General features: G+C 50.1%; 1 protein-coding gene across 1 annotated transcript in view; it reads left to right on the top strand.

Moving 5' to 3' along the window:
* Window positions 1-18,607, top strand: part of SH3PXD2A (SH3 and PX domains 2A) — a 304,812-nt gene that overhangs the window by 73,249 nt on the left and 212,956 nt on the right. Inside the window, 1 exon segment of the mRNA XM_025201204.1 lies at window positions 16,268-16,343. Within this exon segment, the coding sequence (XP_025056989.1) occupies window positions 16,268-16,343 (76 nt within the window).

The raw sequence follows: 18,607 nt of genomic DNA, 5'->3' as shown, positions 1-18,607 counted from the left end.
GAGTAGCTGAGTCTGAAGGGGCTTGTGAATGTGGGGAGAGTGGAGCTCTAGCTGGGGGGGGCTTTGAGAGGACTGATCCAGGGGAGCTCCTTGGGCAGGTGGACACTCCTTTAAACTCTCTTTGATTTTCAGAGGTTTGGGCCCCTGCAGTTCTCCTCAGCCTCTCCTAGAATCGCAGACAACGAGGGTTGAAGGGACCTCAAGAGCTCGCATCTAGTTCAACCCCCTGCTTAGAGCAGGACCAGCCCCAACTACATCATCCCAGCCAAGGCTTGGTCAAGCCGGGGCTTGAAAACCTCCAAGGATGGAGAGTCCACAGCCTCTCTGGGTAGCCTGTTCCAGCGCTTCACCACCCTCCTAGTGAGAGTTTTTCCTAATATCCAACCTCAACTTCCCTTGTTGCAGCTTGAGCCCATTGCTCCTTGTCCTGCCATCTGCCCCCACTGAGAACAGCCCAGCTCCATCTTCTTTGCAGCCCCCCTGCAGGGAGGTGAAGGCTGCTATTCAATCCCCCTCGGTCTTCTCTTCTGCAGACTCAATCAGCCCAGTTCCCTTAGCCTCTCCTCCCAAGTCCTGTCCCCCAGTCCCCCCCAATCATTTTTGCAGCCCTCCAATGTACTCTCTGCACCTTGTCCACATCCTTGCTGTAGTGGGGCCCACAGCTGGACACAGGACTCCAGATGTGGCCTCCCCAGTGCTGAATAGAGGGGAAGGATCACTACTCTCCATCTGCTGGCACCGCTCCTACCCATGCAGCCCAGAATATTGTTAGCCTTCTTGGCAACACAGGCGCACTGCTGGCTCACCCTTTGAGAAGCAGCCCCATCACCTCAAGGGCCCAGGTGCACCTGTAACTTCTTTCTCAAGTTTGCATTCAGGTCTTAGACACAGGTCCCTTCTGTGTACATCAGAGTGAGAAGCAGTTGCTACAGGGATACGTTCAAGTCGAGGGTATTAAACCCCCGTCCTCCTTCTGCGTTGCAGTGTAGAAGAGGCTCTGTTCCAGTCTCAGCCCATTAGTAGGTGGAAGCCACTTTAGCTTTTGGTTGACCCTGTTGGACCCATGACTGAACCCTGCTGCAAGCAGATCGGTGGTTTGGTTATAGCAGAAAGCAGGGCAGATATGCACCTTATAGACTAACCAAATAGGATACATATAGAGGATAAGTTTTCATAAACTCAAGCTCACTTCATCAGATGCTGTCAGATGTTATAGCAGAAAGTGCCAGACGTTTACTTCCTATCTGCCTGTAGGAAAGGAAGGGAACATTGCTTTTTCACTTTAAAGCCCCTGTTCTGTTTTTCTTTAATCTTGGCAAATCCTGTGCACAGGTGAAGTCAGCTCCTGCCAGCATCCTTTCCCCCCGAGATGCCCTCGCTCCCCGTAACAGCAGTCCGCCCCCTTCTCCCCACCCTCCTGCTGCTGTGTGCGTCTTGGAAGTACGAACCTCTCTTCGCCCAGCCCCCTACCCAGCTCCTTTTCCATGTTGATAATAATCCCCAAGGCTCACAACAAGGCTGAGATTTCAAAGGCTCTCTCTCTGTTTTAGATCTGCTGTGTGTCACTCAGACTCCACACAAAGCTCATGTCTGGAAGTCGATGCATCCACATTGCTGCACCTGTTAAATTGGGGATGCTCAACAGCGCTCAACCCGTTTTGCTTCCCATCTCCTGACCATGTGAGGTCAGAGGGCCTGTGGTGCAGCAGAGACGCACACACACACCAGGCCAGGCACAGAGCTCGGGTTTGGCTGAGAAACCAACTCATTCATCTGATTCCAGCTGTGCAGAGTGCGTGATGCATGTAGGCGTGTAATTCATTTAGTGGCTTGAGCCAGATTTGTCCCCAAAGAAACCCCTAATTAAGTAAGATGGCCTTGCAGCTGGACTGGTAGCAGAGTCCAGGGCAGACTCTCCCCTCAGGGATACAGTGCTGCGGTCTCCTGACAGCCTGTGTTGTTCTAGCAGAAAGCAGCTGTCTTCATCCTCATTACTCCCTCGTTGGTCCTGGCTTTTCCTGTGCTTTCCAAGACCAGGCCCTTACAGCAGTCCTGCCCGGCTGCCTGGTGTAGTCAGGCGAGGCTTTGCAGGAATGTCCCGAGCCCTCGGATCAGCCCCATTATATCCAAATGGATAAGGGTCCTTCTCTGAAGAGCTCCTTGGCGTCACAAAGGCAAGACCTGAAAAAACCCAGTTGTCACTACTGTCCTGTCGCCTACCACTGTTGGCGCGGCGCTTCTAGAGTTAAGTAGCATCCAGATATGCCCCGATGCACAATGGGCAAAGCAGCTCAGCTTTTGCTCTAGACATGCTTCCCCTTGATCGAGGGTCTAGTCTGGTCCGAGCCTACGGAGGTTTATTTCCATTCGTTCTTCACCTCAGCCTGGCACTGGCGTCTACTAGACAATGCCGGGCCTGAGTCAAGTGGCAGAATTGCAGAGCCCATGTGTGCTCAGCACCTTTCTGCACTAAGCTATTGTGCAGATATGTCCTGTCCCTGCTCAGTTAGATTGCACACGAGGTCCAGCCCCTGGGTAGCAGCTCGGATCTTCCCAGGAATACCAGGGTGTGAGTCTGGCTGCAACTCAGTCGGGGAGACGGAGAACCAGACCCTGATCTGATGTGAATGGACGAGGCCGTGCTTACTTCACCCAACCGAGCTCACAGCTTTTATCTCTGGTCCCACACATTTACGTCTCTGTGTGCAGTTGGTCCCACCTGGATCTACTGATGGCTTTGAAAGGGCTGACAGTATGTCTTAATGGTGTCTGGATGGCTTAAAAATCAGCTGGGTGAAAGGATGCAGCTGCTTTACCAAAGGCTTCCAGGGATGCTTTTAATATTCAGCCAAATGGCTTCAGTTGCTTACCACAAGCCCTCTGGTCCTCTTGCAAAGTGTGCAGGGTTAAATAATGGCTGTCTGAATGATAGACTCTAGAGTGATGAAGGAGCATGCATAGTTTGCTATAGAGACTCTTGGTATGTCTGCCCTTCCCCTCTCCCCCTTCCAAACCGTGTGTGCACAGGGTGGCTACTCTCCAAACTCACCTGCTTCCCCAGGCGTGACTCCATTTCTGGTCAAGTGACAAAGCCCTCTGACAGTTTTGCACTTACTTCTAGCCTTCCACCTCTCCAGGAACAATTATACCCAGGCAGAGTCAGCAGAATAGCTCCATGTTTCCTTGCAGGGTTCTGCCTCCTGGCGCCCGGTTTGGGAGCTCCGATTTCAAACCAGAGCATCTTTTTTGTAAGGGGACATCCATGTTTGGGTCTGCTCCAAATTTACACTTTATGTGCTGGAGCAATAGCTTGAGCAGAAAAAGTTGGGATTCAGGCATCCTTCATGCCTGCGGTAGGGTATAATTTCATTTTTGCTTAACTGATTAATCTGGCTGTTTAGACAGAGGAGTCGCAATGAATGCACTGATCAGCAACAGAAAACCAGACCAGTCTTTAATAAGCATGTTCTCATTATGACACCTGGGCTACCGGCGGGATTGGGTGCTAAGGATACTTGTGTGACAAATGCCAGGTAAGGACCTAAAATGTGGCTTAATTGGTGAGTGAGTGTAGAGTTGTTGTTACTTTCCCATTTGCAAATTCTCATCTCCCTGGTGTGAGACCTTGAACTGAAGAACACCGTCAGTTTGCTTCCCTGCCATTCACTCCCCTAATGACTCAGGCAGTGCAGCTGCCAGCGCTGTAAAAGTCAAGCCTTGAGAGTTTTCCCAAACCAGCCGCACGAGGCAGTGCCAGTTCTGAGCAGCACAAAACCCACACATGGTAGCAACCCGCCTAGATCTGGTGGGGGATAAACACTTGCAGCTGGGACTCAGCACTGTTTGCAAATGCTCATCTTGCTGGCTGGTTTCTGCAACTCCCATAAGGCTCAGAACTGAATATCACTTACATGTACAGCTGCATCTCTGCACTGAAGCTGTGCGGGTCTTTGTCCGAACGCCCTTCTGGATTACCCCAAAGACAGGACATGCACATGTTTGGAACAAATCACCAGGCAAAGCTGCTCCAGGCTTTTATGGTGGGGGAAAAGGGGTCTCTTCCCAGTCTGTAGTTAAAATCGGTGGTGGTATTTTCTTTGGCTGGTCTGGCTTCCTTGGAATCGCACTTCTTTGGGAAGCCTGACCCCCAACGGGAGCGGACGAGATACCATTTCAGCATTGCCAAAATGAACTGTGCCGTTTTCTCAAAGCTATTGTTTTCTGTTTTCATTGTTAGCTGAAAGTAACCCAGGGTTTCCATGGGAGACTATATCAAGTGGAGCTAACAGGTGTTAGGGAAGGTGATGATCAGGGAAACAGAGGCTTAATTTTCCTTTGTCCAGATCTAGATCAGGTTGCTGCCTGCCGCAGTGTAAATCAGAAGTAAGGCCCTGTCCACACATGAATTTGCACTGGTTTAACTCAAGGTGTGTTTCTAAATACTAGATTAAACCAGCATAACCCGCACATAGTCATTCCTGGCTGTGTTTAAGAGTAATTTCTCCACTCTGTTACACCACTTTGGCCATGGAGCGTCTGGAGGAGTGGCAGCTTCCCAAAGCCGGGGTGGTTTGCTGAGGAGTCTAAGCACCGTCTTGACTGCGCAACTTCTGTTTTGAGCAACTCACCAGCTTTGGTCTCTGGATCTTCTCACCAGAGGAAGAGAGACCTGGATGAAAACAAACCAACCTGAAAATCAGGCTCAGCTTAATGTTTGGAGTGTAAATTTATGCAGCCAGAAAGCATGTTATTAATAGCACAGCCCTTCTGACGCCCCACCCTCTTTGTAAGGCATCCTGTGGCACCTGATTGCTAGCTGGAAGCCGTTTTTCTTCAGTGTTTCGCTGCAGATTTCCTAAGTGTCCAGCCATACCTGTTGGACCTGATGAACTCGCTTTGACTTCTTTGCCCTTTGCGTTGTACCCCATGAAGAGGCCTTGCAGTCAGCAATGGAAATCAAGCTGTTATCTGTACAATGGGATTCTTCTGGGGAGGGTTTTGGGACTTCCTAATCCAGTGATTCCCAAGCAGGGTGCTGCGGCACCCTGCAATGCTCTGTGGTCCTTTTAAGGGTGCAAGGCAATATTAGCTGTATTGGGTGTCCAAACACCTGCATGCGGTTCAGAAGGCAAAATCAGAGATTTCGAATAGGAATCTATAGTGTCAACATGTTGTGGTCTTTCTGAGTCCTTTGTAACAGGAATTGCTCTGTTGTTTTTCCGTAGTCGAGGAATGAGTGAAAGCTAGGAGCTGGCGTTTCCCAAGGGGTGCCCTTGTGTCTCATAAGGGGAGGGGAAAAAAGTTTTTAAAAAGTTGAGAACCATTGGGCTAGTCTTAAATTGCAAACCTGTGGAGGAAGGGCTTTTCTGGGGGCTTTGTGTTTGTAGTGCCCTGCATAAGGAGCCTCAATCCCAACAGGAGGCCCAGTGTACCACCATAATGTATATTCTGACTAATAAAAGTCCAGAAGACTCATCCAGACCTCTATAGCTTGGCTTAAAGGTTCTGATTTAGGAGCCCTAAATCAGAGGAGCATTGCTTCCTCTTCTGAGCCCAAATCTCATTCACTTTCAGTGAGACTGAGGTTCCTATTTGCTGAAATCACCTTTAAAAAATGGGAGCTGGGCTCCTAAGTCACATAGGTGCTTTGGAGCATAATGCCCCTCTGCGGGCTGAAGGGTTCATGAGAGCGTTGAGCCCTGCAGGTATTTGCATTGCTTCCATGTGACTTGGATTTCCATGGAGCTACGCTGGCCCAAGGCTGTTTATTTGTGGGGCCGGTGGTTATGGATCATAGTCTGTCATTGTCTTGGGAATGTTAATTCAGTGGGTCTGCATCCCAGCTGATGAGTGACATCAGAGCCTGAGGCCCATGGTAGACTTGGCCTTCTTGAATCAAGGGTGAATGCAAGGGTCATTCATCTCTCTTCATTGCAGAGAGACCACACGCCAGGGCAAGGAGGAGCTGGCGATTGGACCCATGGAGGTTTGCACTAAGGCTTCTCTCCAGGTTGTGCTTTGCCCTTGTGCCTTGCAACGTCAGCTGCAGCTTCCTAGCGAGGACAGTTAGCAGGAGAACCCCTCCAGCCTCACACCTGCCAGGTCGCACTGCACCTGTGTGATCCATTAAACAGGGTGCAGCATTTCCACCCATGTTAAGCCAGACCCTTGACATATACTTTCATTCATTTTCATGCCAGGTGTAACCAGTTGTGACTGGTTTTTGAGCAAAGGCACCAGCTAGAAGGTCCTCGACTGCACTTTGCTGAAAGTTTCACCGGTGTCTTTGCAGCATAAGTGGATTGAAATCAGCGGAGCGAGCCTGGGTTGGCACGTGTGACCGGGAGGGGAGTTGGGGGGCCAGTGCTGCAGCGGTGGAAATGGAGATCAGTCACAGAATCGGTGTAAGTGACGGTACCTCTTAGCAGCCTGGCACGCACCGGGGAGAGGAGCAGAGCTGATTCGGGGCCAGGTGCAGCCCTTGGTGAGCTCCCCCGGTGATTTCGGTGACGTGACCCCTCACTCGGCGCTAACGTAGCTGAGCAGAGAAAGAGTGATCGCACCCTGTTGCGACTCGACGTCGGCACAAAGTGTGCCCTGCCGTAACTAGTAGAAGCAGCCGCCCCTGCCAGCGGTGGAAGTTGTGCCTGTCTATGGGCTGGGGCTCCTGGAGCACCGAATGCCTTTCTGATGAGTGACTTTGTCTGGCAGGCTCCGGTTAGCAGCTTTTCCTCCCGTGCCCCTCGCGCTCTGCCGACACTCATTCTTCTCCCATGCCAAACGCCAAATCGATGGACGTGACATGATTCGTCTGTCACACCCATTTTATCGCTACCCTGGGAACAGCCTGTTATTTACAGACTGGTTTGCATCACAGCTGAATCGGGTTGACAGACTTTCCAGGCTGAATGTGGTCCTGTGCTATGAAGCCCGGGCCGCCCTTCTTCTGCCCCACGCTTTACACTCTAGCTACAGGAATCCAGTTCATCCTTAAAAGAGGAGAGAGGAAGGATGGTCCCTTGGCTAGGGTCTAAGGAGACCTGGTTCAGGTCTCTGCTCTGCCACAGCTTCCCTCTGTGACCTTGGGCAAATCTTTTAGCTTCCTGTCTCCTAACCTGGGGATTATAACAGCCTGAATTCGCAGTGGTGTCGTGAGCATAAATGTACTGAAAACTCTGAGGCCCTTTGAGACTATATAGGAGCATGTCAGGAGGACAGAAAAGCATGAAATAACTTTGGCCCAGGTTGTCGCATGTCTGAGTTAGAAAGGGCTCTGTCCCTGTGATGCTTTTGCTAATTGCTTGGACAGCTCAGTGCGCTCTTCCTGAGAACCTGCTTCCAGATGAGCGGCTACAGTGAAAGAATCTCTTTGCCGTACACGAGGCCTAAGTCACTTTTCTGTATGACAGATAAAAGCCATCTTAGCTGGGAATGGGTGTTCTCCGATTGTGATGGATTCAGGTGGAGACGGAGCCCCCCCATCCCAGCCCTTTCAGTTGGATGCTGCACAGCTTGAAAGATTTCCAAGATTCCCGGTGGTCAGTTTGCAGCTGTGAGCGATGCATTTTCCCTGGGGGATGACGCCATCCTTTACGTGTCTGCTCCCTGTGCTTTACATGCACGTTCCTCCCTATGTCTGACCTCCCTGTGCATTTCCCCCTGTTTAATTCAGAACGGAGCCCGGTGCTGGGATTGTCAGTCTCGTCAGCCGGAAACCAGGCAGAGTTTTTGTTTTTTTAATTTTTCTTCCTGTTAAGAAAAGAGTAAAGCCAGTCACTGCAGCATCTTGGAGGTTGAATTCACTCGCTGATCCAGTGTGGGGTAGGCTGACGTAACAGTGGCGTCACTGGCTACCTGATACGGTTACACCTGATGGCAGCATTGTGTTACTGGTTACTGCGGGGAGTTTTGCCTCCCTCTGATATGTATGATGTGATATCTGATGTGATAATATTGGTGGTGCTGCTGCCCCTGTTTTGCCTGGTAGCCTAGTGGTTTCAGCAAAGGCCCAGTGTGTAGGAAACCTAGGTGCTAGGCTCTTCCCTGTCTGAGCAGGTTCAACCCCCTACATCTCCACTTCACAGGGAAGTGCTGGAAACACTAGGCCACGAGCTGTTTAAGCCTAATTAATGTCATGGCTCGTCAACAGGCAATTTTTTTCATGCATCACTTTCAATTGAAAAGAACAGCATTGTGCCGAGCGAGCGACTGTCGCTGTGCAAAAGGCTGGAATCTCACCTCCTTGTGTCGCACCAGCTGGCACGGTACAATTTGCCAATGGATCGATTTGAGTAAAAGAGCCGTTCTCTGGGGTTTTCGGCATTAAAGTTAAGCTCTCGCACTAGCAAAGCCACCCAAGTGGGCAGCCGTGATTTTATCTGCAGTGTAAGGAAGCCAGCATGTGGTTATAAAGAAATCGGCAAGAAGACAGGTGCTATCACACGAGATCGCAAGGATACCCTGATGCGGGGATCAGAAGGGAGCTGGAAAAGGTAGTTCTTTGGAGGAGATTAATGACCAAGAGGGCGATGTAGATAGAATCTGCAACCTAAGAGGTGCTGAATGTGGCTTAGTTGTAGAGGGCTAGATTTGTCCCCAGAGCTTGAAAACCCAAGACCAAGAGACATTCTAAAAACAGATTAACAAGTCCAGCTCCATCCTCTTTGCAGCCCCCCTGCAGGGAGGTGAAGGCTGCTATTCAATCCCCCTCGGTCTTCTCTTCTCCTGACAAAATAAGCCCAGGTCCCTCTGCCTCTCCTCACCAGTCCTGTCCCCCAGCCCCCCGACCATTTTCATTGTCCTCTGTTGGACTCTCTCCAATCTGCCCACATCCTTTCTGTCGTGGGGGCCCACATCTGGACACAGGACTCCAGATGTGGCCTCCCCAGTGCTGAATAGAGGGGAAGGATCACTGCTCTCCAGCTGCTGGCACCGCTCCTACCAATGCAGCCCAGGATGCTATTAGCCTTGTTGGCACCAAGGGCACACTGCTGGCTCCTGTTCAGCTTCTTGTCCCCTGTCCCCCAGGTCCTTTCCTGCAGAGCTGCTGCCCAGCCCGTCACCCCCAGCCTGCACCGGTGCAGGGGATCGCTCCCTCCTCAGTGCAGGACTTTGCACTTGTCTTTGTTGAACCTCAGGAGATTTCTTTTGATCCAATCCTCCGATTCGTCTAGGTCGCTCTGAATCCTAGCCCTCCTCTCCAGTGTATCCACTACTTCCCCCAGCTTGGTGTCATCTGCAGACTTGGTGAGGGTGCGCTGCATCCTATCTTCCATTAATTTGTTTTTTGACTATGGAAAAATAATAGAGCAATTCCCCTGCTGCAAAGTGCGCTGGAAGACCCCAACAGGTCCAAATGTTTTTGATGCGATGGCTCTCTATGTGACATCTGTGGGTTTATTTTTTTGAATTGCATGTAGGTGTTTGCACACTTAACAGTGCTAATTTTGTGTGGCACCCTATAGCACCTATAAAAGGATCTCTTGGCACCCCAGGGTGCTGTGGCATGCTGGTTGAGAATCCATGGCGTACATATTCCTTTTGCCTCCTAGTGGATAGCTTAACCAGGATAAAAGCCTGCTACTTACTAGGTGCATCTAAATGCGCTATTATCATGCAGCAATAAACGCTGGCCCAGAGTGTATTGCTTCCGGGCACGCCATTTGAATGTGCACTCAGGACTGTAGTACGTTGAGCTGAACCAGAGTGATCCTGGCTGGCAGGGAGCCAGGGGGGTCAGCTCGGGGCTGCTCCGACCTGGCTCAACATGCTGTGGAGGGGCTGGCTGGGGCACAAGGGTCCTCCAGTGTGGGGCTAGCCAGCAGGCAGCCTGCACACTGAAACACCCTTGTGCCCCAGCCGGCCAGGGCAGCATCTACACATGCACTGCTGCGCATGAAAACACTCTGCAGCGGGGTACTACTTGTATGTACAGGCACTATCCCGCTGCAAAGGTAATTAGTTTCCTGTGGCCTAATAGGGCCGCATGTGTAGATACAAGACATTTACTGCAGAGCTAATTAGTCTACTCCACAATAAATGTCTCGTATAGCTGCACCCACCGAAAGCTAACGCAGAAGCTCCCGAGTTGTGTCGGTCTTGGAAAGCCTATCCAAGCCAAGAGAAATGCAGCTAATAAATATTCAGCAAAATTAGCAATGCTTCTTAGTTTTGAATCAGGTGAGGTGTTACTAGTGCCAGAGTTAAAGATGTTTCTTTTTTAACCAGCTGGTGCCCGTCGCAGAGTAGACAGAGGGCTCTATTTATTGCATTTTCAGAGTCCATTGGTGAGGGGTTTCTGAGCTAAGCTGCTAGCTTAAAAAAATGGGGCAGATGAGAGAAACATGAGCAGTTCAAGGCTCACAGGATTGCATTCATTCTCTCTCTCTGGAGATTTGTGTGAGGATGTGCATCCTTTCCCGCATGGAGGTGCTTGCATAGATGAAAGGAGATCTAAAGCGGAGGCAGGTATCGGGTTTGCAGGCAAGACCTAAAGCAGAGGGAAGGTACATTTTACTTGTTATTGAGGAAATCAGCAGAATCACTCTTACTGCCCATATACAGAATCGCTCTTATTGCACAGACAGCATAGGTACGCACCCATGTTGAATCAGCTCCAACCAAAAGGAGTTCATGCAGCGGAGCTGTGTCGTACATGTGGCACAGCTGTATGTTCTCAGTATCACCCGAGAGCTCTGTTTACACTCGGTCACCAAGTCCTGAGGCCTTGAGCCCAGTTGCACTGGGATGACCTCCTAGCCTGAATTGCACGTTCATTAGCTACTGACACACAGAGCCAGCTCTACTATTGCTCACTCCAACAATCAATAGCCAGCCCCCCCACCCCATGAAATGCTGAGATGGTAAGAAATCATAAGCACAGCTGGATTATTTTTCTTTGCCTTCTGGCTTCTGAAGCATTAAGATGCATTGAGATCACGTCCTCAGGCTCTGCTTTGCAACTGGGACGCTTGCTGCTATTTTCCCTGGAAATGGATGGTAGATCTTCATGATTTTCCTCTTCTAGGACTACTGAATTTTTTGAGAGGTTGCACTGCGCGTGACTGAGTGCACTGGGGAAAGGAAAAGCAATGCCAGGGGACAGAGTAGGAGAAAAAGAAGGGATGGAGGGCTAAAAGAGACATGAAGGTTGGTATCAGGTTTGTAGGCAAAGTAGAAAAGGTGAGTTTGAGCTATATTTTTCATAGATTTCATAGACATCAGGGCTGGAAGGGACCTCGGAAGATCATCGAGTCCAGCCCCCCGCCCAAAGGGCAGGAAGTCAGCCGGGTTCATAGGATCCCAGCAAGATAAGCATCCAGTTTGCTCTTGAAGGTGTTCAATGTGGGCGCTTGAACCACCTCCGGTGGCAGGCTGTTCCAGACCTTGGGGGCTCGGACAGTAAAGAAGTTCTTCCTTATGTCCAGCCTGAAACGATCTTGTAGTAGTTTGTGACCATTCGACCTCGTCATCCCTTGGGGCGCTCTGGTGAACAAACGTTCCCCCAGATACTGGTGGTCACCCCTGATAAACTTGTAGGTGGCCACCAGATCACCCCTGAGCCTGCGCTTTTCCAGGCTAAAGAGCCCCAGGGCTCTCAGCCTGTCATCGTAGGGTCTGCTTCCCTGGCCTCTGATCATGCGCGTGGCTCTTCTCTGGACTCTCTCAAGCTTCTCCACATCCTTTTTGAATTGTGGAGCCCAAAACTGGACACAGTTTTGAAAAACAATGAAGGATCCACAAAACATCTTTGGCTGGAATGGCTCATTATATATATCTGTATCTATAGATATATATATACTATTACTAAAGCTAACAAACTGAAGATTATCTATCTATCTGTCTATCTATCTATCTATCTATCCTCAGTTTGTTAGCTTTAGTAATTTTGTGTGTGTGTATTCTTCGTTTGTTAGCTTTAGTAATAAATTGGTACAAAGAGCGGTAGGAGAATTCGAATCCCACTGCTGCACCCCCAGCTATGATCAATCACACGAGTGGAGAGGAATCCATTAGCATGACACGGTGTCATCTGGGTGGGGGATCCGTTTGGAAACAGGGAGTGTATATGGAAACAGGGAAATCAGCTTCCCACCCACTCTCCCGGAGCAGATGGAGTCATGCTGAATAAACACACACTTCGCTCCAGTTCTTGATGCAACATATGCGAGACCGCAGTTAATTCACCAGCAAAGCCACTACTCCAGGCTCTACTTCTTGGAACCATTTCGAGTGTCCTAATGGACTTCCTAAGCGCTGTGCACTGAGCGCCCTTACCCTGCAGCTGTGCTCTGAGCACTTAGAGGGGTAGGGACAAACATCCTGGTCCGGAAAATGAACCTCTGATTCAGCCTGGTGAACTGATACATGTACAAATAATCTTGTTAAAACTAATGGGATTGTGTGAATAATGTTCACCAGCATGAGTAACCTTGCAGAGGGGTAAATTTTGCTACTGAATGCAACCACGATGAAACCCAGTGGCGCAGCAGGGATGGGGAAAAAGGAGTTCAGTGTTGCCAACTCTCACAATATTTGGCATTGTCCCTTCAAGGCCCAGCTCCAGGAAGAAAGCGACTGTGGAGGATCTCGGCCCTTCTAAACAGAGATGTGCTGAGCTGCAGGGTTCGCACTCCTCTGGAGTGCTTAGATTTGGTCCATCTCTGATGTTTGCTGTTGGGTTTGCTGCAGAGCTGTGGGTTTCTGAGTTTGCTGACTTTCACGCTGTACCTGCCGTGCCCTCTCGTGCCAGGCAAGTAGAGTGGATTTACACACGTGCGTGCACAGTTGTGGCTTGGTAGCTCCTGTATCCAGTTTGTTTGCACAGGTTTCAAATGATAGCACTGGGTGCAGGGAAGAGCAGATGAGACCCCAGGCTCCTGTCATCATTTGCTTTTAATGTCCCAAGCATGCTCCCTGCATTGGAGGGCTAACAGTCCCTTTCTCCTCCAGCTTCCTCCATTGCACTGGCATTTTCCCCACTGTCTCATTAACATGCACCCACGTGGAGATGGACGTGTGCATCCTTGATCATGAACGAGAGCAATCAGTTGGGAAGGGGGTGAGGGTACGGCACTCTTCGTTCTCTCCACTTTACCTAACAACCACTTCTTGCCTCCCCTCTCATCTCTGGCATGAGCTTGGGATGCATTAGGAGTTACTACGACTGTATAAACCCTGCACAAAGGTGGATCTCAAGGAGCCATTCACACTGTGTGTGATTAACTCCATCCCACCATAATCAAGAGCTCTCCCAAGCAGAAGCAAGAGCTTGGGAGGAAAACATAGGCTAGGAAAGCTTAGCCAGCCTTGTTTAGCTGTAGTTTATCGTATCTGTTTTGCTGATATCCGCCCTTTAGATAAATAGTGCTAAGTTATACATGTTGTGACCCTCTTGATGTGGTTTGCAAAGGCCTGTATTAGCCAAGTGCATCTAACTCCAAGAATAACCCTGGGAATTGGCCTGTATCAGCTCCAGCTTGAGTCAGTCAATCTGGAGTAAAATGAGAAGCATCTTCCTGACGAAAAGTGTCGCAACAGCAAAACTTGAAATCCCGTAGTGAGTCCCCCCCACCCCGAACAAAGCTGCTCCCCATGTCTTCCCTCAGGTGCTCAGAGCTAGCTGTACGTACGAGAAAGCAACATTTCCTGTTTCAAAAAAAAGAAAAAGAAAAAGTCTTCATAGGCAGAAAAGCAGCTTCTCTCTCAACCCTTAACATGACAGTCTGTTTATTTACCAGCTGTCTCCCCGTCGGGGAAGCGTGGGATCTCATGAGCTTTTCCCCGGCACAGATGTTCGTTCCACTCCTGCGTTTCCTCTTGCTCTTTGGTTTGCTGCGCTGCCGCAGGTGCTCCATGTAGCTAAAGGACAGAAGCATCTATGTAAAAGCTTGATTTTTTTTTTATTTTTTTTTTTAAACCATGTTGCCAAACTTCTTTTTTTTTTAAATGCAATTTGCTGAGGTAGTGCAAACCCCTTTATTGGCTAGACACGTATCACTTTACTACATAGACTCAGAAAATGAGGGTTGGGAGGGCCCCCAGGAGGTCACATCTATCCAACCCCCTGCTCCAAGCAGGACCAGCCCCAGCTGCATCATCCCAGCCAGGGCTTTGTCTACCTGGGGCTTAAACACCTCCAAGGATGGAGAGTGCACCATCTCCCCGGGTAACCTGTCCCAGTGCTTCACCACCCTCCTCGTGAGAGAGTTTTTCCTAATATCCAACCTAAGCCTCCCTTGCTGCAGCTTGAGCCTATTGCTCCTTGTCCTGTCATCTGTCAATATGGGATGTTAATGGAAAGTGCCCTTGAGTATAGCTGCCGTTTAAGATATTTGTGTTGATCGGTGTGTGGGTTCAGTTCCCGGGACATAGTTGAGTTGTATAAGATGCGTCGGGTACCCCATACCCTGAGACTTCAAGGGTGTTTGTGTGGAATGACAGAGATGACAAGGAGCCCAACGACTGGTTTCATTGTGTGTCCTAAGCATGGGAGAAAGCTAAAAGGCCATGTACCACAATGTACGTGTTTTCGGGCCATTGTAAGCTGAGTTAAAGTTGAGAAGGCACAGGGTGGTTGCTGGGGAAAGGAGGCTTTTGGGAAGGTGAATGCAACTCCCTGCCTTGTTGGTTCTCCTGCCGTCGTGGCTGGGCCATGGTTAGCAAGGGAGACCTTGCCTAGGAGACTTTCCTGAGGCAGAGAGGTGCTGCTGGGCTAGGGTAGCCCTCGGGGTCGGTTGTGGTTGTATTCCCCATTCTCATTGTGGAAGAGGATGTGACAGATCTTGCTCTGAGGAGGAGGCCTCTGAAATGAAGCTGTAAGGCTGAGGAGTGCAACTTGTGGTTCATGAAGGCAGATTTCCTTAAGAGCCCAGGGGATAACTGTTCTTCTGGCGTGGTTTACTACCCGCTGAGATGTTGGGGTGTAAAGCCCGCTTTATGGACATGGGAGGATCCTCCCTAGCTTGCTCCTGCGGCCATATGGCTGGGGGCAGGCGAAACTTGGGGGCCTCCAAACCCCAAGCCTCCAGGCGTGGGCCTGCATGTAGGATGCCTGCCAAAAGACGATGGAAATATCTGAAGCCCCTGGTTGGGGCGGAGGATGTTTGCCAGTTGTAGGGCCACTTACGGTTCTGGACTGACTCACGGATTTGGACTTGATTTGGCTTGGATCACAAAACATTTCTTGAAAAAAAAAAAAAACCCCCCTAAAAAAAACTTGTATCCTTTACAGAGGCTTTTTCTGCAAACTCCATGTAGTTTTTGGGCATCCTGTGAGCATTTTGGGCAGGGGTCGACTGCTGCTCTGCGTCAGTGTATCATCTAGCATCCTGGCCTCGATTGGGCCAAAGGCAGTGCCATAATGAGCGTGATGGTGAGGAGGATGACATCATTATTAGTATCAGTACTCTTCTATAATAGTAATAATAGGATAATTATATGCTGTGTGCTCACTGGTCAGTTTTTCCTTAGTTCTAATTTACAGGCGAATTTTCATGTGGGTGAAACTCAGGTGCGTGCCAAGAGGCAGCAGCTCAAGAGGGAAACCTCTGTGGTCCCTAAGCCACAGGTCGGTGTCCTCCAAGAACAGCTCTAGGCATGCTTGCATTGCGTCTTGTATGAATGTCTTCTACCCTCTCCCATCCCACCGAGTGTTATTCCTTTAGCCGGGGTCTGGGCATATTCCACGGGCACCTTCCCTGCTGGTGTGTCTCCACTGCTGTCCCCCCCCGGGCTGTGGCTGTGACATGGAAAGCGTTTCCAGAAAGCCGGTGCCAGGGAAGCAGCAGTGCTCTGCCTCCGAGCAGGGTAGAGGGAAGAGCTCTGCCAACAAGAAGACGGATTTGGTGTTTTGTTAAACACCCCAGTGCCTGTTTCTGAACAGCAGTACCAGCTAGGTGGGTGGGCTGTCTGGAAGGGGGCAGGGGGGAGGCAGAATTGTGCTTTCCCCCGACCTGGGGGCAGAACATGGATTAGAGACAGCATTTGTTTTGAGCACCCAATTTTAGAATCGCAGAGACATGGGCCTGCCCTCGCTGTTGTACATCATGCAGGAACCTGCTTTCCCTCCATCGGCCTGTTCTGTGCCGTACCTTTTGATGTGCACGTTCCCTTGGACTCCGTCACCATCGTTCCAGCCATGTATTTGCTTGCTTAATCCTCTTTAAAGCCACACACGCTCCAAGAAATAACCTATGCAGCTAAATAAGGAGCCAAGGAAGGAGCAGCCTTAAGTTAGTCTCAAACGTGTGTTCTGTTCCTATTGCAGATGCAGCTGCTGGACAAGTTCCCCATCGAAGGAGGCCAGAAGGACCCTAAACAGAGAATCATCCCCTTTCTACCAGGTAACGCTTGGCTGGTGGTGTTGAATAAGAAGGTGAAAGGCAACACAGAGTGCACTATATGACAAGTGATGCTAAGGTAGCCCAGCCTCTCTGGTGGTTAGAGAGTTAGGGGGAACTACAGGATCTGTCTGTGGTTAATTAACTAGTCCTCTTATCTGTGTTACAAATGAGGCCTGCCATTTTTCTGTCACAAGCCACTGCAGGGAAGGGGATGGGATGAGTACAAATACTAGGTGAAGGAATATTTTATGGTTGTAAAAGGGGGCGAGTACAACAGTGTTCTTTGGGGGCGTAAAGAAAAAAGCAAAGAAGACATTAGGAAGGCTACGGTTAGCAGGACACTGCAAGCTAATGTATGGTTCACTGGGCACTAGAGTTTGGTCCTGATGTTTGGTGTAGAGTAGGTGGATTTGAACTTGGGCAGTTTTCTGCCTGGTAGCAAGTTGAGGATTCTGCCTCTGGAAATCAGTAACCTCAACAAAGGTGTCGGAGCCAAAGGGCGAAGCTGCCATACGGGATGAGGTCAGGGCGAATCCAAACCAGAGAACATGCGTGGGCCAAACACCAGGTGCTTGCCTGCTCATGTTTCCACGTGAGGCCTGGTTCAGTCTTCCGGCATGCCCATGCAGCTCCCATGGAGGTCCAGACTGTTCTTCATCTGTGACAGAAGGCAGAACTGGGCCTGCCGTGGCCAAAGACGTGGAGGTGACATTTCCTACTGCTCTCAGGGGAACTTGGAAAAGACGAGGGGACCTGAGATAGCAGGGCTTCTGCATCCACCTCTGCTCTCAGTTCATGTTATCTCCCCTTTGCTCCACCAACAAAACCCCACTCCACGTGCTTCCTTCTCCTGCTTCACCACCCAGTCTCCCCCATGCCTCCCTTTGTGCTCAGGGCTCATCCTTGCTTCCACTAAGCTCCCAAACACCAACCCATCGTACTTAGGTCTCCACGTGCAGTAATTAGCCCCAGCTTCATCATGGTGGTGTCTGTTTAGGACCAAGTTTGAATGTCCTTATTCAGGTCAGGCAGCATCCACGAACATCCACATTTCAATTCAGTGGGGCTCTTGGCAGTGAGGAGCGGTTTGACAAGAGTCAGGACACCAGGCTCCATAGGGCAAGGCACCTTGTCGTCTTTGTCAGCCTGCATGGTTTGGAGGACACTTATCAAAGGGTGAGTAATTACTGTTCTCACGTCTCCCAAAGAGAAAAGGGAGTTGATGAGATCATAGAGAAGTAGGGCTGGAAGGGATCTTTAGAGGTCATCTAATCCAACCCCTTCCCTGAGGCAGGATTATCCCTATCCAAAACATCCTATACACATCCGTTGTCTATCCTGCTAGCAAAACTACACAGTCAGCCCTGACAGCCGCAAGACATAACACCCTCCCTTGCCACAGGTGAAGCAAGGGGACAGTGGTGGCCAGTGTCCTGATGTGATGCCCAGGGTGTAGTGATTTGTGTGATGCTGAGTAAAACAATCTAATAAACATCCTTTCAGCCCATATTTTACACAACTGTTTCCAGCAGAGGTCACAGGGGAAGGAAGGCACTGGGAAGATCAGACCCAGATCGTGGCTTGCCATTGCATAGCTCATTCAAAACCAGCTTTCTGCTGTTTCACGTGCTGAGTTTGGCCATCGTTTGGAAGTTTGTCTCGCTGCACTGACTTGCAGAAGTGCTGTTGTTTTTTAAGCCCATTAAAAAGCGCTCTCTGCTTTGAGTCACAGAGACAGGCTCCTGCCTAGTCCTACCAGGGACCATAAAGCAAAGCTAAATCAGAACTGTTATGGGAGGGATGAGATCTATCTAGGAACACATGGTCATCACGGTCATGTTTCTGAGGCTGGGCAGCTGCTGCAGATGTGCATTGAGAACAGCTGTGTGGTTGCCAGGGAAGCAGGGACCTGGAACAGCCCTGTGTAAATACATCACGTGAGCACTGAAGCCACTGTGTGACAACACAGACCATCCAGGAGACTCCACGGCCCTTCAGAAAAGCTGCTGTGCTTTCAGGCTGTGTCCAGTTTCCTCCCTCCATAAAAGGCCTATTTCCTACAGATGGAGGCAGCATTGCCTGCAAGGGACTCCCACGGCCTGCGGGCCACCAGTTGCACAGCCCTGGTCTAGAGCACAGGATGGAGGCGTTCAGGGGAAATCTTGGTTCTGCACCGCTGACTCACTGCGTGCCCTTGGGCTAGGAACTCGGAGTCCCTGTACCTCCATTTCCCCTGGGGTCAGATTGGGATAATAATGCTTCCT

The sequence above is a fragment of the Alligator sinensis genome, unplaced genomic scaffold (genome assembly GCF_000455745.1).
Source record: "Alligator sinensis unplaced genomic scaffold, ASM45574v1 scaffold61_1, whole genome shotgun sequence".
NCBI classification, from domain to species: domain Eukaryota; kingdom Metazoa; phylum Chordata; order Crocodylia; family Alligatoridae; genus Alligator; species Alligator sinensis.
This window is presented reverse-complemented; position numbering and strand designations above follow the sequence as displayed.